Raw genomic sequence first — 23,487 nt, forward strand, 5'->3', positions numbered from 1 at the left:
TTTAGCCAAATTTACCGAATGAATCCCATTTTCACCAACTTAACCGAATAAGTCCCATTTTCTATATAAACCATGAAAATAGCATATATATGTGTATTCCCTTTAAAAAAGTTCTTTAATAAAGTATGACACAGATCTTATCCCCTTCCCATTACCAAAAGCTAAGTCAATGCCACTAGCACAGGTAAGTCACATGAATACAATCCATTGGAAAATCACCTCAAACATTCAAATCACGTAAGGACTAAGTTTTATATCACCTAAAAGTATTCTAAGGAGCTAAATCATCAAGAAAACAAAAGTCAACCTAAACTAAGGCTAAATGGCTAAATACAAGCAAAAATTGCCAGACATGGTCATTTCAATATTAAGAATCACGGGATCCTAAAATCATTACCTATAATCCTTCCTTATGATCTAACTACTCTTACATATATACATAAACTATTTGAACCAAGTCTAAAGGAGAAACTGTAACCTACCTCAAGGCCAAAATTGAACTCGAACCTCTATTCCAGAGCTTTTCCTTTCTATAGAACCTCCTAATGGTGCCACCCTATCAAATTAGTGGAGAAAATATCAAAACAAGACAGTTATACCCATATTAAATTTTACAAATTCAGAATTAAAATGGGCTAAAATATTAACACCTCGAATGAGGATATCTGAATGTTGGAATGGTAGCTATTATTATATGTAAACTTTACCAAATCTAAGAACAAGTCCCACTTACCTCCGAAGTCAATAACACAGACCCGTAGTACGTCCTCTAGAACCTGAATAGTCCTCTCAGTGTGACCATCAATCTGTAGGTAAAATGTTGTGTTGAGCTCAACTCTAGTACCCAACTCCCTCTGAATAGACCTCTAGAAATGTCAAGTGAACTGAGAGCACTATCTAAAGTAATAGACACTGGCACACCAATGAAAATAGACAATCTCTCGAATGTAGATATGAGCTAACCTCTTTGAACTATAGGCAGTCTAAATTGGTAGAAAGTGAGAAGACATGGTCAATCGATCTATGATAACCCAAATAGCATTAAACCTATGAAAAGTACGTGGAAAGCCTATGAAAAAGTCCATATTTATCTTCTCCCACTTCCACTCTAGAATGTGTAGCAACCACCTGGCCTGTAGTGCTCATAGTTCACCTACTGACAATTCAAGCACCAAGCCACAAAAACTAAAATATCACTCTTTATCCCAAACCACTAGTAGTGATACCTCAGATCATGGTACATCCTCTCCGCACCAGGATGTATAGAATATCTAGAACAATGGGACTCCTCCAAAATTAGCTTAATAAAATCTCCAACTCTGGGAACATAGATATAACCCTCTATCCTTAGACTCCTTCCGTATCTAAGATCACCTTCCTAGACTCATCGTTGAGCACCCTATCTCAAATCACCCTCAACTTTGGATCATCAATCTACTATGTACGAATCTGCTCCATCAAAGAAGATCTAGTCTGGACATAAGCAAGTACCCTACCCCACTCAGAAATATCAAATATAACCATCTGGTTGGCTAGGGAATGGATGTACAAAGACATAGGTCTCTCCTTAATGGCTAAGAAAGCTAAGCTCCCCATACTCACCACCTTGTGGCTTAAGAAATATGCTATCATATTAGACATGCCCGAGTGATAATGAATAGAGAGGTCATAGTCCTTCAGTAACTCCAACCACCTGCGCTGTCCCAAATAAGATCCCTCTGACTAAAGATATACCGAAGACTATGATGGTCAGTATACACCTCATAATGGACTCCATATAGATAATGCCACCAAAACTTCAATGCAAAGACCACCGTCGCCAACTCCGAGTCATAAATGGGTAGTTCTTCCGATGAAGCTTTAGCTGCCTGGAAGCATAAGAAATAACTCTACCCTGCTACATGAACACATAACCTAGGCCCACACCTGAGGCAACATAGTAGACTGTAAACCTATGGCCCTCAACAGAAAGAGTTAGAATCGGAGCTGAAGTCATCAAGGCTTTGATCTTCAAAAACATCACCTCACACTCATCGAACTACTGGAAAGGAATATTTTTCTGAGTCAATCTAGTCAGTGGTGCCACTTTTGAAGGAAACCTCTCCACAAACTACCTATAGTACCCTGCCAAACCAAGAAAACTGTGAACCTCAATAGGAGAATTAGGTTTAGCCTAATCATAAACTGCGGTAACCTTTATCAAATCCACCCTAATTGCATCTTTGGACACCATGTGACCACAAAATGCAATAAAATAAAGCCAAATTTCACACTTAATGAATTTTTTATACAACTACTGATCTCGCAAGGTCTGAAGTACAATCCTCAAGTGCTTCTCCTGCTCCTAGAGTAGACTAGAATGTCGTTATTTAACACTATCATAAATGAGTTTAGGAAGGGATTAAAGACTCGATTTATCAAGTCCATGAATGCTTCTAGGGCATTAGTCAACCCAAAATACATGACTAAGAACTCATAATGGCCCTATCGATCCTAAAGGCAGTCTTAGGGATGTCCATTTCCCTAATCCTCAATAGTGGTAGCTTGATCTCAAGTCTGTCTTAGAGAAAACTGCTGCACCCTGGAGTTGGTTACACAAATTATCAATTTGCAGCATAAGGTACCCATTCTTGATGGTCACCTTATTTTGCTGCCTATAGTCGATACACACATATAAGGTACCATCTTTATTCTTCACAAATAGGATAGGTAAACCCTAAAGAGACAAACTGGTCTAATGAACCCCTTACTCAAGAGGTCTTGGAGCTACTCTTTAAGCTCCCTTAACTCAGCCAGAGCTATTCGATAAATGGAATAGGCACTGGTTGCGTACCCATCTCAATATCAATGTCATGATCAGGTGGAAGGCCCAGTAGTTCAATAGGAAACACATCAGGATATTCTATAACCACCAAAACTAAATTTAGAGGAGAAGTGTCGGCACTAGTTTCACAAACATAAGCAAGATATGCAAGACACCCCTTCCCTACTAACCGTTACGCCCTCAGAAAATAGATCAAACCCCTAGGCATATGGCTAATAGTAATGGTCTATAGAATTGGACAAATACCAGGCATGCATAATGTAACAGTCTTGGAAAAATAATCTAAGACCGCATAATGAGGAGATAGCCAATCCATGCCTAGAATCAAGACAAAATCTACCATAACCAACAAAATCAAGCCTGCTTTATTATCATACCCCAAGATAGTCACTACACATGATCGATACACTCTATCCATTACTAAAGAATTACCTATAGGGGTAGATACACACATAGGCTCACACAAAGTCTCACATAACACATCCAGGAGAGTAGCATAATAGAAAAACACATTTGACTAGGTAGACCTCAGATCAAAGAAAATATATCCAGGTTGATAAAAGATGAAGATCATACCTGTGATGACGACATTCGAAGCCTTCACCTCTGGTCTCCTAGAAAATCATACATGTGGCATCCACCTCGGCCACCTAATCTGCCCGACTGAGGGCACCTTGAGTATCTTTGGTACTACCCTTTTCCCCCTCCAAGCGCCACCTCTTGTAGACTGAACTGGAGACCAGGGGGCCTGAATATGCTGACCCTACTGGCCCTGTCTCTTATGATAACCAGTCGTAGGACACTTCCTAGCATAGTGGCCTATTACGCCACACTCATAACATGGCCCACCGAATGTACCCCTTTGAAGATGGCCTGACTAAACTTGATTGGCCCCTATGGCCTGAAGACCCTCAATGTGCACCCCGAGAAGACTGAATGGGAGCCTGAACCAACTATCCCCTAACACCCGCAAGTGCCACCATATATAGGTTGAAGAGCTGCCTAAACTGGCCTATTAGGCTAAAACTATTGTAGGTATCCCCTACCACAGAATTGTGACCCCCTAAAACCACCCTAACAGTGAGGCCTCTTGTGACTGCCTTTATAGGCCTCAAAGAGAATCCCCTCAGTTGTGCGTGCATGATCTACTATTTGTAGAAAGGAACAACCTGACACCACTATTTTCTCTATAGCCATCTAAAGTGGGAATGAGATCCCTTTGACAAACCTACGCACCCTCTCGTGCTTTGTCGGCATAAGCATAACCGCATGTCTAGCAAATATATGAAACCATTTCTCATACTCAGCAACTAATAATGATCCCTAAGTCAAGTTGGTGAACTCATCCCGCAACCACTTCTTTAGGCTATGGGGTACATACATCTCTATGAAAGCCTCAGAGAACTGAGCCTAAGTTATTGAAAGTGACCCGGCTGGCCTGCACTAAAGATAAGACCTCTACCACTATTTCGCTAACCCATCTAGCTGAAAAGTATTATAATAAAACCCATGAGACTCCACTAATTCGAGGTTATTCAACCTCTCCTGACAACTGATCAGAAACTCATCGGAATCCACGACTGTTGTACTAGTGAACCTCAGAGGACCCAATCTAATAAACCACCCAAGCATGTTGTACTCCTCATAAGACTAGAGTGCCCTGGGTTCCATAGGTGGAGAAAAGTAGGAACTTACTAAACTACCAAGTGGGGAGCCTTAACAATAGGCCGTAACCCCAAAATGTAAACACCCTGTGCCCTTGTCTAGGCTAGAGTCTGAGTCTCATCCTTATAATGACCCATTAGGTAATTTTGAGAATGAGTCCTCCTCCTTTCATAGAAGATCCTTTTCATAAATTTAAGTTAAAATTTTTGGACCTTTCGATAACTTCGGTTAATTAGTTGAGGGATAATTTTAGAGAATTAATTTAATTGGTGGGCTAAAGTATTAATTTATTTAATAGTTATACCACTTTTCTTATATTTAATAAAATAGGTTAGTAGGATTTATCACTTTTAGTACATGATTAATTTAGAAAAGAAAAAGAAGGAAAAAAATAATAATAAAAGAAAAGAATATACATATATATATATATATATATATATATATATATATATATATATATATATATATATATATAATCTGATGGGATTAAGCCATCAGATGTAGGTATAAGGCGGCGGCGGCGGCAGAGAGAAAGCGGTAGAAACTGGGGAAAAAATACGGAGGAAGAAAGAAAAGAAAGGGAAAAAAAGTAAAGGAGAAGAGAAAAATAGGAATTTTTATTCCAAAGCGTCAAGGTAATTATTCTCATCCTTTCCATTAAATTTTCATGTGATTATGAATATATTTTTAGGGTATATTGGTGGAGGAATAACACTGAAATAAGAAAATATAACCCTAGGGTTCTTCACATAAAATCTTGATTTGGGGGTCGAATAACGATCCGTTTTAGCTGAAATTTGACATGTGAGTTTATTTTATCATGAGTGAACATATTCGGAAAGAAAATTTCCGATTTGACTTCAATGACTCGGGATGACTTTTTGACCTAATTTTTGATCCAAAAATAAATATAACAATATGAGTGTCATTGGATTCGTATTCTTATGAAGATTATGTATTTGAACAAATTTTGATTATTTTGAAGAATTACGAAAGGCTTAAGTTTTAAAGTGATTATTCAATTTAATTGAGATTTAACCCTAATTTTAAAATTCAAAAAATATGGGAGTTGACAAGTTAAGTGGCATCAAGATTAGAAACATGTTCATAGATTTGCTTAAATATTTGGGTCTAGGCTAGACATATGATAATAAGGGTGTTGTTAGTTTCAAAAATCTTATTGTGATAATTTATTTGACTAGATTACGTTGATTTGGAGGCCCAACGAAAAGGAAAGGCTCAAGTCTCGAAGTGATTGCTTGATTAATTAAGGTTATTGAATTTCTAAACCTCAGTTTAAGCTTGTAGATATTTGTATTTCCATGATATTTATACTGCGGAGTAATGAAAATTAGACAGGGTTATTGACTGTATGATTAACCTTAAAAATGGAGATGAGGGGTATGAAATGGTGATCTAATGACATATATTGGTGGAATTGATATGTTGTGATTATGAGTTTATTTTGGACATATAAAATGACTATGTTGATATGAGATAGGAAAAATTATTATTGTTGTCATGTTATTATCGTGAATTATATAAACATTAATTAATTACATTGGTTCTGACATATTGTGTTGATACTGAAAATGACATGAAACAAAAGGGGTTGGGCCACACGCTCCGTGACAGGTATTATAAAACAAAGGGGTCAAAACACACGCTCCGTGGAAGGATATATATTTAGAAGATGGGCCACACGCTCCGTGGCAGGTTACATGGACAGAAATATCCCCCATGGGTTTCGGACTATAATTCAGCGGATGTGTACCGATAGGACAAACATGCATCATCTCATTACATTGCATCGCATTTTGTTGATATTTGTGAATTCTTGTTTACCACTTATTGCTCTGTATATGTTGAAATTGACTTGATATGATTCACTTGATGAGACTACTGATGAGTATTCGTGGACTATACTATTATTATTGCGTAGAGTATAGAGTTGGGTTGGTTTTATGCAGGTTGTAGTTAAGGAGGTTCAGTTGGGACGACAGAAGTACTTGTATCTATTGAGCTTTGCTTAGTTTTAGTTATCCACTTGCTCAGTACCGTGTTGTTTGGTATTCATCCCTTGCTTCTACACCTGTGTAGGTTGTGAGTCCGGACCTGCTTGATCTCCTCGCATTTTATACCACATCTGAGGCTATCATCTCGAGTGTTGAGGTAGTTGTTACATCCATCTAGCGGACACCTCTTACTCATTTAATGTGTTTTTGATTAAGTTAAATTTTGATTTATTTTATTTTTTTCCCATCTACTTTCCGTTAGGTATTAGGTTGACTTATCTCGGTGGGTTGAGATGAGTACCATCACACTCGAATTTGGATTGTGACAATCCTGGACCTGAGATCAGACTGAAGTGCTAGGAAAAGTCCCTTACTAGGACATACCCTCCATGAAGCTAAGGATCCAGGCTAGTGTATCTTGAAGCAATGGCGTGGCGTCGAAACCAGGTGGAGGATGGTTTTCCCCCACAGTGTCTAACTGATGCTGATCATGCTTAACCTTTATCTCCTGCTCTCGTAATGGAACCCACTCTTGATCTCTAGCTGGTACTTTGGCTTGCACTATGCCTCGACCTCGGCCTTGATCACTAGCTAGGGCCTCACCTACATGTGCTGGAGGTTCTTGACCTCCCTTAGATGACCGTGTCCTAAGAATCTGCAAAAGGAATAAAACAAGCAAACTCTCAGAAGTTGTTAAAGTCAAGACCGCATGATAAAGAACAAAATAACATAAGTTTTCCTAAGAATTCCCTATAGCCTCCCACAGATAGGGTACAAACATCATTGTACCAATCTACAAGACTCCACTAGAGACTTACTCCTATACTAGTGAGACTGGTGAACTTAAAGATTTGACACCACTCTGTCACGATCCGCATCCGAGCCATGATGGCGCCTACTATACTTCTCACTGTAGGTAAGCCTAAAACCCCAACAGATAGAATTTTTGTGGAAGGCAACATGATAGTACAATAATAATAATAATAAAATATAGAAGACAGGAATAGTAAATACAAAAAGTGGGCCATATCATAAATCAGTAATACGATACAAAATATACAAAAGAGACCTGAAAGTGATCAAAAGGACAAACTGACACAGACCAATCTATGGACATGGTATCATTGTACAGGAGCTACTAAGTACTAAAAGCTATATATATACAAGAGGTTTCACTCTTCAAAATGCAAAATATATAAGTAAATAAAAAAGAAGGAAAGCAACAAGTCTCTGAATATTGGAAGCTCACAACAATCCATGTTTGTGACCGTTGTGGGAGATCTAATGCTCACGGAGGGTGGATCATACTAGGAGATTGTCATGACCCATGCCTAGGGCCTAGACACGATACAGCGAATGAGACACTCGGAGGTACCTCACCAAAGCCTCTTTAGCATTCATTAATCTTTTCATAGGTGATGATATTCAATACAAGCGGAATAAAAGGGAAAGGGACTAAGGGAGAACATTATAGAATAAGATCCAATAACAATCTTAGATTATTATACATTTACTTCCAAACATACCTCTACTAATAGACTTGGCGAGAACTAGGACATGTCCTTAGATCACCCTCAAAATAAGTGTCAAAAATACCAAAAAGTAATCCAAATTCTATACATATCATAAGCTAGAAAAGGAGGGATATTATTCCCAAAACATGAGAACTCACCAACAATAGTAGCCTTCAACGAATCCAACTAGCTACGTGAAGGTGAGTGTGGAGCAATGCCGGTCCCTACATGGTAATATATTGTAGGGAATAGAGTATGCATTAATACTTTGAATGTACTAAGTATGAGAGCATGCATTATAGTGAAAAGCATAAGTAAAGTACACAAGTGAGTGCATGCATGAATAACCAAGAAATGAGCATTTGAAACATTCATTTGTGGGAATATGACCGTAATCGACATTTATGACCATGCAAGCTATTATATGAAATCCAATATAATCCCTTACGTTGGCACAGAGAGACTACTTTTCGGGTAGAACTCCATCAACTTCATTCATTTCTTTAAAATTTAAGGCTATTTGTGGATCCACTAGCCTAGCCTACAAAGGCTCATATGTTGGCACATAGTTAGTGAAACAAAAGGTTGCTACTAAAATTCCCTTACCAAATCCCACCTCAAGCCTCATTCGGTTCTAAGTCAAATCTCACAGAATATTATATCATAGTAACATAAACATAATTATAATTTGAGATATCAAATCATCATTCGATAGAATAACTTCTTAAAACCTTTAGTGATTCAAGTATGCAAGAATTGTCCTTATTGCATAAAGTATCCATTAGCTTAGGTGAGAAAGCCTATCAGCAACATTCATTCTTTCATTCAAAGAGTCCCATAATCATAATCATTAGCTTTCATAAAATTTAACTGGAGTCCATAACCTTCAAATCATGCTTTAATGAAACTATAGTAAAACTAGGTGGGTTCAAGTCAATTCAACTTCTAACATGTATGTAAATAAAATTATGCATAAACACTATGAAAGCCATCAATTAGAATCATGCTTTAAGTAACCCACCATGAATTTTAAGAACCTTTAAGGAGCTAATTAGAGAAAATACTTGCAAACCATCAATCCATGCATTTGAAGTCAATTTGTATAAAAGTAGACCCATAATCATTAGTGTAATCCTGATTCATCCTATTAAGTAGAAATTAGAATGACCCATAAGGAAATCTTACTTGAAATTAAGAGATTTGATTAAAAGGGTTTTGGACTCCATGGGTGGAAGACCCCATGGATAAAGACCCACATACCTTGGGGAATAAATCCCTAAATGCAGCTTTAAAAATGGAGAATTGGAGGTCTTGAAGTGGAACCCTAGACTTGGAAGATAAAACCCTTAGGAGAACTTGAGAGGAAAGAATTTTGTGTTTGAGTCTAAGAGTGAGAATGAGGGATTGGAATAGCTTAGGGTCCTTAAATAGGGTAATTTCATTCCTCAAAATGACCACACTTTGATGACAAAACACAAGAAAAGACTAAATGCCCTTTAAAAATCTGGGCTAGACAAGCCCTACGATGGTCTTTACAACTCATAGGACTTTCTACAAGTCGTAGTGAGGGCTTGTCCTACGGGGTATGAGGAAGACCCTAAGAACAGACCCTCAAAAGTTTCTCTATAAATATTCAAAGGGAATCGTCCTGTAGGGTTTGAGATACCCTGAGGACTGAGTCTCTGATCTTCCTTTACGACTCGTTTCTATGAGTCGTAGACTTGAAGATGAGTCATAGACTCGAGTCATCTTGTAGGGTTTGTAAAACCTACATTTCCATGCCTCTAAAGTTTCTTGATGAGTCATTTCTATGACTCGTCTAAATTTCCATGAGTCTTTTTATGGAGTTGTAGACCCTATCTTTACTTAATCAAATTTTCAGGCCTCATAGTGAGTCCTACGAGTCAGTCCTACAACTCATAGGTTGAGTCTAGGACTTGACTTTAGTCTATTTTCTAGAATTTGCTCCTTCTTTTCGACTTTCTACTTATGGGGTCTTACAGAGATACATCAGGAAAAGATGTAGAAGTGAAGTATGAGTACCACAATATGGGGTACCAAATAGACATCATAGGCCAACCCAGCCTAGAAAGATTATATATATATACACACACACCCTCAAATACTAACTAACAGTTCAGTAACCAATAATCGTAAGCCAGAACAGAAGATAATTCACACAAATATCACGAAGAGAACCCCCAAGTACACGGAAGTGTACAGTCACAAACAAATAAGATCATGCAATGTAGTGGCCAGATGCTGGAAATAAACTCAAAGGATCCCCGAGCCGCCCAAAATGAAATCTCGAACTCATCAACAATAATTGCTTAATCGGAATATATGTCCACATGCCTCCCGAAAAGATACCTCGGACTCATCAACAAGAAAAAAGGAAGATGTAGCCCAAACACAAGTCAACGAGCCATGCAGAATGGTACCTCCGACTTATCAATAATAAACAAGAGTCTGATATAAAGCCATGTAACTAAATATGCTCAATGTCACACAAGTCATTCTTATATCAAGAATTTCCCTAAATTAACCCAATAAATCTCATTTTATCCAAATTAACCGAATAAGTCCTATTTTAGGTATAAACCATAAAAATAACACACACACACACATATATATATATATATATATATATATGTTATTTTCAAAAATAAGTTCTTTCAATAAAGTACGACACGGATCTTATCCCCTCCCCATTACCAAAATCTAAGCTAAGTTAATGCCACTAACATAGGTAATGCACATGAATATGATCCATCGGAAAGTCAACAATCCATGCTACATATCCATCATATAGTCACAGATTAGCGGTACTAACCTGGAACTCCAGCCCATTCAAGTATAAAGGTCTTGGGCCCAACAAGTATAAAATAAAGAGATAAAACCAAGGAAAACAACATCAAAGCAACCAATTAACTCAATCATTCAAATCATGTAAGAAATAGGTTTCATATCACCTAAAAGCATACTAAGGACCTAAATCATCAAGCAAATCAAAAGTCAACCTAAACTAAGGCTAAACGACTAAATACTAGCTAAAATTCCGAACGTGGCCATTTCAATACTAAAAATCATGAAATCCTAAATTCATTACCTATAATCCTTCCTAATGATCCAACTAGTCTTAGATATATACATAAAATATCCGAATCAAGGCTAAAGGAGAAACCGTAACCTACTCCAAGGCCAAAATCCTACCCGAACCTCTATTCCAGAGCTTTTACTTTTTGTAGAGCCTATGAATGGTGTCACACTATCAAATTAGCGTCAACAACATCAAAACAAGACAATTGATACCCATATTAAAATTTACAAATTTGAAATTTAAACGGGCTAAAATTGGACTATGGGATCCGCACATGAAATTGTAAAGACGAATCTGTCACAAGGTCCCAATGATCTCAAGAAATTCATACTCCAAAAATGAGAACAATTCGAGCAAAACTCAACCCAAAACAATCCCATAATAATAAGAGCCAAGAGTGATAAAAACTTAAATGTAGGAGAAATTAATGGAAATTACCAAGAGAAATGGAAGATTCAACAATCCAAGAATGTATCCACACAAATTTACAACACCATCCAACAAGAATCACCGAATTTGGTGAAGAAATGCTCTTAAAATCAATGTTTTACTAAGTTGGAAATGGGAACTTGCATGCTGGAAATGGTCTTTTATAATAATGAAGTGTCAGGCAATTTGGACTTCGAGAACGTGGAGAATAGCTTTAGCAATGTGAAGGTTAATCAAATGACCCTTCACAAATGCAGAGGCTATCCCCCGATCACAGTGTATAGGCCTAGTGTCCTCCCCGAACAAGGAGCTCCTCCCGCAAATACGCTGAAGGATCAGTCAACCCTTCATGAATGCGGCCAAAGGCCTGTGAATGCAGAGAATGAATAGTAAAACCTCCGCTAATGTAGCCATAGGCCCGCAATCACGGAGAACACCATGAGTTGCACCGGCAGTTCACCAGGGAAGAAAAATTCCCCGATAAGAGCTTGGAAATCGTTCGGAGCCCCATCGATGCGAACAAACCATGCTACCTTATTGGAAATGAAATTTCGAACTCAAGGGAATCTAAGAAATGGCCAACAAAGATCTTCTTGTCAAAATATTGAGTCAACACTTACAAAGAAAAGCTATCAAAATGCCAAAGAGCCATAACCTCGAGAGTCGAACCAAAGTTTGTTTTAGATATAAATTGGCGTTCTAGAGATAACTGCATTGTTGGAATTTAAATTCGAACATGTTTATCAAGAATGATGATCGAAGTCAAACTTTGGCCAAAACTTAGAAAATAAACGCCTAATCATACAAACTCAAAATGATAGTTCTGAATCATGAATTGATCATCACACTAGATCAAAATGACCCTTTCGAAGCTGATGAGACTGAAAAAATCCTCATTTGACATTAGAATCTCCTAATATTGACTAAAGTCATCTCTTTCAAGTCTTATGCCTCAAAAATGACCAACTTACTCAAAACTCACACGACCTCCTCGTAAAGCATGTCACCATTCCAACACCTCACAAATTCAATCAGGAAGCTACAGAGATAGGCAAAATAGTAAAAGCATGCAAAAATACAAAAGTGACCATAAGTATCATTACATCATACAATCACAATACTCAATTCATTTCGTAAAACCCCATGTTTAGATCAAGTAGTCATGGATTTCATAATCCTTTGTTATAGAGTTTAGCCACTCATGATAGTTTAAACAAAGAAGATTTTTGCATTCACTAAATAAGAAATTACTCAAAAAGGTAGAGGAAATCACACACTTTAATTTCAAAAACAAATGCAAAATTACAGTTTAAACTCATTCAAGTGTATTGTGTTCTTCGCCAAAGACAATATAATAAAATAACCTCTAAAACATACTATTTATAATTCTAGGGATTTTGAAATTCAAAATAAGAAAGCTAGTCTTCCGAAGTTTGCCTGGCACTTCACCTAACAGTCCGTCACAGGTGTGACAGTTAGTCGTTGATGTCGTCAGGCCTTGCCAGTAGCTTAGTAGAATGGTCATTAGTGATGATTTGCCTGATAGCCCATCATAGGTGTGATGGTCCATCAGGTGTGTCATTAGAAAACCTTGTTTTACAGCTGATCTATTTACCTCTAAGTTGGCATTGACGGTCCAACGGAGGTGTGATGGTCCATCGGAGGTGTGAGGGCCCGTCAGGCATTCCATCAGGGTCCTCTTTTGGTAGCACTTAGCTTCATTTTGCTTTCTTTTCTGTTTTGACTTATTTCCTATCTAACACAATATAAAAACTATTAAAAGACATTATTGTTGCTTAAGAAGTAGTATTAATTCATAGTTAAAAGCATCAAATGTATCGTCTAATGTGGCCACATCAACTCTTTGAGCAAGAGTTTTTTCACGTAAAATTCATTACTAGTTTATTTTGAATAATTTACTTTATTGCTTGGTTACTCAAAGAGAATGGTTCTTTGATGTCTAGGACACAATTAAACTAACAACAACAATCTCTCAAATGCCATTTTGCATGTTGATAAAAGCACACATGTGAACATCTTGTAGATGCATCCATCAAAACCATATAATATCTAAATGGTCCACATGAATGGTGATCTTTTTCACATATATTGCCTTGTAAACACTGAAAAATACAGGTATTCAGTCCCACACTTAGTTCCTGACGGTTAATAAATATTTTTCCTTAAGAACAACCAGCATATGAAAATTCCTTCATTTGAAGAATATTCTGATTCTTAAGTATGTGTCCCTGTGAATTTTCTCAATTATTTTTTGTATTATATTAGAAGCGGAATGATCCAACTAGTCATGACAAATCATACAATCATTAGAACAAACAATTTTTTTGTTTACTACGACATGTGATTTAATCACTACAATATTTGTGTGGTACAACCTAGAAAATAATACGAGTAATTTTTCATGCACACATATTTCTACCACTTTTACTATAGTAATAAAAAGGTATTCAACATTTTCTTCATTGACGGCCTCAACATGGTAACCATTTTGGCAAATAGATTTGAAACTAATAAAGTTTCATTGAGACTTACTATAATACACAATGCATAGTAACAAACAATTTTGTTCCTCCATTTAGTGATAAGGTAGCTTTTCAGTCCTTAGTTAATTTTGTACTATCATACATTGTATTAACATATGTTTTTTTCCTAACTAAATAGGAGAAATATTTTTTCTTAGTGAAATGTAAGTTGTAGCAAGGAGTGGCTAAACATAATTTGAGGCCTAAAGCAAATTTTCATTAGAGGCGTAATATATAAACAAACTTCATATGTATTTATTTTTAACTTATTAGATGCACATTATTACTTAATATCTCTTTTTATGAATGATTTCTTCGAATACTTTTTTTATAATTAGTTTTAGATAAGATTTTAGAAATTGAACGTTGAAAAAGATCCTTTTACTGAGGCAATCATTATATGAATTGTTAACATAATTCTATATGTAATAAGTTGACAAACTATAAATAAAGATAAGAGTTAGAACCATAAAAATTAATTCAAGAAATTGATAACTTGGTATGCCCTACTTTAATATGTTTGATGTAATGCTTGAAAATTTAATAAGAAATAAAAAATGAATTTTTAATTAACTTTGTTCAATACTTTTGGCTATTAATTCAGATTTTTGACAATGTATTACTCTAACTTATCAAAGATTTGAAAAAAAAGGAGTGCAAAAGAATTTTTTTAAAAAAAATTATATGAGTGTCACCCAAGCGAATGTAAGAAGGCAAACCAATGTTTTCTTGATTTCTTCATTTTGAATGGGATTAAAAAGAATAAAATAATATAGTTTTTTATAAAATATATTTTTATCATAAATAATAAAAAAAATTCCCATGAAAAATGTTAACACCTAATATATTTTTGGTAAAAATTTGAGGCCAGGCATATGCCTTAAGTCTATTAAGCAAGAGTTGACCCCGGTTGTAGCAGTATATCGAAGACATATATCTCCATTAGTAATCTTGGATCTAACTGAGATTGAGGACATTTATTTATCTGAAGAAGGTGAAACTTGATAAGTATTCATAAAATTGGAGTTTCACGTTGATAACTTGTTAAGAAATAAGCTCAAAACAACAATATTAAAGATGAAACAAGTTGACAAAATAGGATAACTTTCTTCTTTCTTTTCAAGTGTACCATACATCACCTCTCATGATACTAGTTATATTATTACATAGGGGTTGGTTACAAGATTGTCATAAACATGACATTAACTATTGAGATCATGGAGAAAGTTATGAACGTGTAGGGTATCATGGAAGATGTTATGGAGGTGCGGGAGTTACTCTAAAATGTCCAGATGTGGAGCTCTAAAAGTTCAACTCCCTTGTTAAAAGCTAACACAGAATGTTGGATAAGCAACCACTATGTTTGAATCATTTTTTCTAGGTCAAAAGGTGTTAGTAAATCAAAAACTACTTATTTGTGGAGTCCAGCCAGCCCGAGAAGAAGCCCACAAAACCTGACTCTCTTTGTTGTGAACTCTCTGGCTCTCTCCGTTGCAGCACTCTTAGGAACTCATCTGAACTTAAAGTCCCATCACAATCTAAATCAAACATGAAAAATATCAAATCCACCACATTATTGCTAAGGGATATACTGCAAACCTGGTAAGAGACATATGACTCATCATTAGCAAATTTGTAGTGAGGAAGGGAAGGGAAGGGAAGAGAAGAGAAGAGCTTTTATAGACTAATCATACTTGGTTAGCAGCTCTTTTCAACTCTTGTTTCGACAAAAGTCCGTTTACTTTCCCATAGCTTAAGATGGACCGAGAAAATGATGGCAGTTCTTTGCGCAGCTTAGCAAGGCTCATGAATTCCTTGAATGTAATGCGTACGTCTCTAAGCTGTTTTTCAGCATCCAGATCTTCTACTCGGTCAAGAAACTTGTTGATATGACTTATATCAGCAGATGCAACCATTGATAAAGCAAAATCTTTGGCAGAAATGCTTCCTTGTGACTTGTAGTCATAATGGGCAAATTCCAATCGTGATATCTGAAATCCATAAAGGGAATTTGATACAAAAAGGAAAAAGTGGAAATCTGACATTTAGAAGAAATTGGAAGATTTATTGTATTTCTGGGGTATAGAATGACATACTTCATCATGTAAATCTCTTAAGAACTGAACAAATTTTTCTTGCTCAAGTCGCCCGTTGCCATCTTTGCCGAAGAAGTACTCCAAGAGACCTCCTTCCTCTACTGAACCAGTGACTTTTAGTCCAAATCGCAATCCATTTCTATGCCGGGCACCTTGTCTATTAGCAGTTCGCATCAGTTCCATCATTCTCTTAAATTCTTCCTTGTCAACTCCTCTGTTAATGAAACTAATCAGAACACCTAGAAGATGTGTGTAGTTTTTTTTTTTTTTTTTTGTAAAAAGTTTGTTGTTGAGTCTTGCAAGAGCGTATTGCTATGCATTTTCTTATTAAGTACGTTTACGCAATTATAAAAATGACATACCCATCATTGTCAAGGTCAAACATTTGAAATGCCTGTGAAAAGCTTGGTTCCGGGATGCTCAGTAGTGTAACAAAAAATATGTACCTGATCCAAGTTGAATTTGACTGCTCATTGTTATGGAAGAGCATGATAGTTACTAGGAATATTTCAAAATACTCACTCTGGAAATGATATAAGTCCATCATTATCGGTATCAAAGAGCATGAAAAATTCTGAAGGAGCACAATGTAGCTCGCTTGAAGCGGATTCTCCTTTCAGATTGCCTCCTCTAACACCAGTTGTTTGAGATGGTGGAAACACTGGAACAACTGCTCGCATTAAGTCCCCTGGCGTCATATACACTTCCCCACCTGGAGTTCGGTAAGATGCAAAGTACTCAAACACCTAGAATCAACATAATAACAAATTAAAGTAATTCAGAATGCATACTACATGCACAATTTTTAAACGTGGTACATAAAAATGAAATCAGATACTATATTACTACAAATCATATAGAACATAATCCATACATTGGTAAGACATCATGTATTGCTTCATGGACAAGTTTCGAATCAGAATCCTTCCTGATGGCAAACTTGATTTTTTTTTTTTGATCGATAATAATATTTAAACTTATAGCAAGTACTAGACAGATTAACGTTACATATATCTAATACTGCAGCACCATAAAAATGTGCCTAATAATATTCCTTACCTTTTCAGGAGGACTTTGCAATCTCAACCGTTTCTCATACTTGAAGAAAACTTTTTTCCGATACGAATCTAAAAATTGAGAAGAAAGCAAAGTAAGAACGTGAATGTTGAAGAAATCATTTAGGAAAACGAAAAATAATCAATTACAAATATATACCTCCAAATAAAAAGGTGGATTTCTTGTCGGGGTCTTCTCCAGAATCAGCATAAGAAATATGATGAGAAGAGGATGAAATATAATAGAGAGCTATGGTTGAAGCAGCAATTATGAGGCCAGAACCCAAAAGTGTTGGATTTGTTTTATACTCATTGGAGGCATTTGATTTGGTGAAGATGGAACGAAGAAAAAGTGGATTTTGAGCGGCAAGCACTCGGATCGCAGGCTTAGATGTTCTGAAAAATGCCCAAGAATGCATAGTAGTAACGTAATTACAGTGAAGAGAGTTTTGAGAGATTATTATTATGACTAAGTTGTAAAAGAAAACAGAAAAAAGGGTGATCCTTGGAAAGGGGGAAATGAGAATAGTACGGGGAAAATTTATATAATTGACCGAGAAAGAGAGGTGTTGGAGAGTTTTATGTTTTTGGCTCTGCTTTTTTCTCTACGGTCTCCAAGGTAGTTGCTTCTCAGCCGAGGTGGTTATGTGCATATCAAAATCAAACACAATCTTTATCCTATCTCATTATTTTAAAGTTTAATCTCCAATTTTAACCATATGCATTTGTTGAAAAATTCATGTTTGAGTTATAAAACAATTAGCAATATACAATAAATACATATCATATCTATCTATATTACCTTAAAAGCATTAACTCTCTAATTTGAATGTTAAATTACTATAATACCCTCAACTAAAAACATTCTTTAACTTAAATGTTAAATTACTATAGTATCCCCCAACCAAAAAAGGCCCTAAATTTAAAAAGTTAAATTACTTAAATATCCTTCAACTAAATACTTTTAAATGAAATAATCCTTTAACGAAATATTTTAATTATTAAAATAATTATTAAAAAAAATCCTAATGTATAGCAGCTATTCCAAACACATGCTGATTGGAAGGGATGCATTCTTTCAGATGACTTGCCGTTATCATATGACAAAAAGTTGTGCTCTTTCAAATATGCTTCTATCAACTATTAAATGGTTATATAAATTCAAGATAAATATGTCATAATTTGCTCAACATTTGAAAAGGCTGGGATTGTTGGATATTGAGATATATCCTAAGAAAGCAATAGTATGTTCAATGTTTCCAACTGTACTTGAAAATTAAAGGTTCTAATTATCCTTCAAGTATTCTTCTACTCTTCGTAATTTATTATCATGGTGTTCGTTTTTCTTTTTGCATTTTATTACGGGGCTCATTTATCTCTTTCCTCCTGAAGTACCATGAACTTTATCATTTATACTTTTAAAAATATAAAATAACTAACAACAAACAACAACAACCCAGTGAAATCCCACATCGTGGGGTCTGGGGAGGGTAGAGTGTAAAATAACTGTTGTAAAGTATTTGTTGGCTGAAGTATTGCACGGACAATTAAGCTTTTTTTATTGGTGAACACATAGAAATATAAAATTACCTAAAATCAAACTGCATAATATGAGATTCAAATAAAAACTGCCTCATTCAAATCACTTCAGTTCTTTTGTTATTTTATGGAGTAATATTTTTTGCTACTTACAAACCGTCGTCATTTGGATTAATGTTGATTGAAAAATACACCTCCACGTTTTTTTTGGATATCAAGCAGGCACAATTTCTACTTTTTCTATTCAATTGCTTCTTCTTTTTTCCTACTTTGGTTTGAAACAAAATTGAAATTACTTTATTAAGACATATTTTGTGTTGTAGATGAATATGCTTAGATACTTAACCTCTAATTTTCGTATATAATTATAAATTTAAATTAATTTATATATTATGTGGTGTAGTTTATATCATTGGTTATTGGTTAGGAGATCGATTGAAAAATATTTTGGATGTAGTTATGAGCTTTTTTTATGATGAGGCAATCGTAATGCACCTGTTCACAGTAAATCATATTTTTCTAAAATATCTAAAAATAAAAAAATAGTCAAGTCTAATAATTAGTACATTTATTAGAATTTTCCCTATTAGGGAAAGAGTGAAAAATATTCCTCAATTATTCAAAATAGACCAAATTTACCCCCCGTTATGTTTGCAATCCTTCTAACTCAAGTTCTATGTGTTTCCGAATCATGCCTCCAAGAAGAGCTCCATTGAGAAGGAGCGTGAATCATGATGAGGAGCAACAAACACCTCAAGCTCTGGTTGATCCATTGGACATGCAAGTCACTCATGCAAATTTTAGGGTTGCTTTCCAAGTCCTTTCCCAAGCTATAATGTCATAAGCCAATAGAGAGGTGATAGCTTTCGTGAACCCAAATGTGGGTATGGAAGCAACAAGGGTTAGATACTTCACAAGGATGAATCCTCTGGAATTATATAGTTCTATGGTGGACTGTAATATCCCCTAAAAACGTTGTATACGATGTTTCAATTTTTGCCTAAACATGATACAGCCTCTGTATTTTGGTCATAACTTTTCATAGGAATATCCAAATTGAGTGATTAAAATTTCTGCGTAACCACAAGATCATTACCTACAACTTTTATGAAGACCATATTTTAAGATTCGGAGGTTAAGTAGGTCAAATAAATTAATCTTTGTAAGGTAGGATGCTGTTACGGAAATGAGTGTTTATAGAAGAAAAATCATATCTCACTGTAGGTTTATCCAAATTGGTTGATTCTTGAACGATATGAAACTAGACTTCCATATCTACAATTCTTATGAAGACACCAAATCCTAATAAGGAATTTATCTTATTCAAACGCAGCTTCCAAAAAGAGTATTCTGTCAAAGATAACTCATTTCACCTACCATAGAAAGATCTAGATACATTTGACATCACTCATGACATAAATTGTCCTCCATTTAACATCATCCATGACATCAATATATTCCACTAAATTTTCAGATTTTTATTTATAATTATTTTATTTATTGTTAGGTCATCTTTCCCACCTATAAATACCCACCTTATTTCCTCATTTTATTCATCAAGCTTTCTCAAGCAAATCTTCTCTCTATACACATTCTCAAATATAGTTTTAGTTCTTAGTAGTGAAGAAATACTATTCCGGTGATTCATATATTCCGGGTAGTACACAAAATGTTCCGGCAAGGAGAGAAGTTAGGACTCAAGAGTGTTCATTAAGTCTTCCGGTACCAACTAAAGCTTCGGTTTCCAGGTATGTAAGGTTTCAATGAGAGTATTCCTTCCACTCTCATGTCTAAATTATTTTGATTATATGATAAATTATATTTATTTTCTTTAAGCTTTACTCTAAGTTATGTGGTGTTTATCCATGAATTCTTCCATCCATGTAGTCCAAAAACTCTTTCAATTAAATATCTTGATTTTAAGTAATATTTTCTTATGTTAATTCTTATTTTTACTTAATAGTATAAATCATGGTTAAACTAATAATTATTGGTCTATTTTGATGCAACATAATTTTATATGTATGAATTGATGGTTTACAAGTAATTCCTCTATTTATCTATTTAAAGGTTCTTGAAATTCATGGTGGGTTGTTTAAAGCATGATTTTTAATTAATGGATTTCAAAGTATTTATGTATATTTATTTACATACATATTTGCAAGTTGAAGTAATTTGAACCCACCTAGTTTTACTATATTTTTAATAAAGTTTGACTTGAAAGCTTTGACTCCAAATAAATGTTTATGAAAGAAATATCTATGATCAAAAAGGGAGTCTTATGAAATGAAAGAATGATGAAATGATATGAATGATAAATTCTTTATGCAATAAGGACAATTCTTGCATATTTGAATTATCAAATGTTTTAATGAGCTATTCTACCGAATATGATGTTTGAATTCTCAAGTTATATGCTATAAATATTTTGAAGTATTAAACTATTCCGTGGGATTGACTTAGCACCGAATGAGGCATTGAGGTGGGATTCGGTAAGGGAATCATAGTAGCAACCCCTTGTCTCATTAACTATGTGCCAACATAGGAGCCCTTGTAGGCTTAGGCTAATGGATCCATAAATAGCCCTTAAAGTTAAAGTTAAAGAAATGAATGAAGTTGACGGAGTTCTACCTGGCAAGTAGTCTCCCCGGCCAACGTAGGGGGTTATGTTGGATTCCATGTAATAGCTCGCATGGTCTTAAATGTCGGTTATGGTTAGCTTCCCACAAAATGAATGTTTTAAAGGATATCCATATGATTTATTATGCATGTATTACATTATGTTCCATATTACATAAATGTTATAATATTTTCTCAATGTTCATGCATCCTTACATACTTAGTACATTCAAAGTACTAACGCATACTCTTTTGCCTACATGATATCACCATGTAGGGATCAGTGCTCCTCCTCGTTCTCCTCCACGTGGCTAGTTGATATTCCATCGAAGACTACTTTTGGTGAGTTCCCATGTTCCGGGAACAATACTCCTTTGTCTTTCTAGCTTATGATATGTTAAGATATTTTATTATGGCATTTCTTCTATTATGATTGAGGGTGAGCTAGGAACTTGTCTTAGCCCCATTAAATCTAATAGTTAGAGGTATTGTTGGACATATGTAAGTTGAATATTTATTATTATGATTTCCGCTTGTCTATTTATCATCATTACCTATGAAAGGCTAAAAGAATGCTAAGAGGCTTGTTTGAGGTACTTTCGGGTTCCTCATTCGCTATGTCACGTCTAGGCCCTAGGCTTGGGTCGTGACAAACTTGGTATCAGAGCCCGAGGTTTTGAATGATCCTTGGAGTCCAACATACCGCATCGAATAGGGTCTTGTTCATGGTTGTGAAGCGCGCCACAATTATGAATAAGAGACTATGAGGCGTTTAGGAAAATTTTCACTTCTTTCAAATTCATGTCGTGCCTTAGAGTGTCCTAAGCTTTCCTTTAACTAATTACCCATTTTGTGTTCTCTAGATAATGACTCGTGGAAGACCACCTCAAAGAGCAAGGATTGACAATGAGGACCAAACTCCTCCGATTCCTAATGCCCAACATCATGAGGATGGGGTAACCCATGCCGAGTTTCGCAGTGTTATTACTTTGTTAGCTCAAGTCGTAGCTAACCAAGGGAATCTAGGTGTTCCTCCTCCCCAAATGCAAAATCCAGCCTCTAGGATTCGGGATTTCCAAAGGATGAATCCGCCCGAGTTCGATGGTTCTAAACTAGATGAGGACCCTATGGAGTTCATTAATGAGGTGTACCGGATTGTGTCTATCATGGGTGTGCCACCAAATGAGAAGGCCGAGCTAGTGGCCTATCAACTCAAAGGTGTGGCTCGAGTGTGGTACGAACAATGGATTGTTGAGAGGGATGAAGAAATAGGGTCGATAGGATGGGAAGAGTTTAAAGGTGCCTTCCTAGACCGCTTCTTCCCATTAGAGCTAAGGGAGGCCAAAATCCAAGAGTTCATCAACCTCCGTCAAGGGAGTATGAGCGTGAGGGAGTATGCTCTCAAATTCACTAAGTTGTCAAAGTATGCTCCTTTTATGGTTTCCGACCCAAGAGCTAGGATGAGCAAGTTTATTTCCGGTGTCTCAAGCTTGGTGTCCAAGGAGTGCAAAACGGCCATGTTGATCAAGGAGATGGATATCTCTCGGTTAATGACTTACGCAGAACAAATTGAAGAAGAGAAGCTTAGAGAGAGATCAAGGGGGTTCAAAAAGGCTAGAGTGGATGGTGGAGGGTTTAACCCTCAAAGGTCCGATTATGGTAACAATGGCAAAGGTCAAGGTGGGCAACGATTTGTGGGACAAGGTTCCACCAATACTCCTCCTCCAAGGTTCAACAAGGACAAGAGTGGTAAACCAATGATTCCAAGAGAGAATGTTGCTACTCAAACTTTCCCTGCTTGCAAGAAGTGTGGAAGGACTCACAAAGGGGAATGCTTAGCTGGTTCCAATGCATGCTTTAAGTGTGGCAAGCTGGGCCACCATGCTAAGGATTGTAGAGATGGTGGTGGTAGGACTCAAGGCCAAATTGCTCATGGTCAACAAGTCCAAGGAGGTGTCCAACGCACTAACCGCTTTTACGCCTTGCATGGGAGACAAGAGGTTGAGGATGCACCCAATGTCATTACCGGTATGTTAAAGGTCTTTTCTTTTGATGTGTATGCACTATTAGATCCGGGTGCAAATTTAT

At 36.0% G+C, this 23,487-nt stretch overlaps 1 protein-coding gene across 1 annotated transcript; it reads right to left on the reverse strand.

Moving 5' to 3' along the window:
• Positions 1–15,225: 15,225 nt before the first annotated feature.
• LOC129874014 (calcium uptake protein, mitochondrial-like) lies at positions 15,226–17,982 on the reverse strand. The gene is made up of 7 exons (XM_055949231.1): positions 17,402–17,982; positions 17,246–17,313; positions 16,709–16,932; positions 16,549–16,632; positions 16,187–16,400; positions 15,785–16,081; positions 15,226–15,689 (listed from the first exon to the last, which is right to left on the reverse strand). The coding sequence occupies exons 1-7, from the start codon at positions 17,658–17,660 to the stop codon at positions 15,498–15,500; spliced, it is 1,338 nt and encodes a 445-aa protein (XP_055805206.1). The 5' UTR covers positions 17,661–17,982; the 3' UTR covers positions 15,226–15,497.
• Between the last annotated feature and the right edge of the window lie 5,505 nt (positions 17,983–23,487).

This window comes from Solanum dulcamara, chromosome 11, assembly GCF_947179165.1.
Source record: "Solanum dulcamara chromosome 11, daSolDulc1.2, whole genome shotgun sequence".
NCBI lineage: Eukaryota > Viridiplantae > Streptophyta > Magnoliopsida > Solanales > Solanaceae > Solanum > Solanum dulcamara.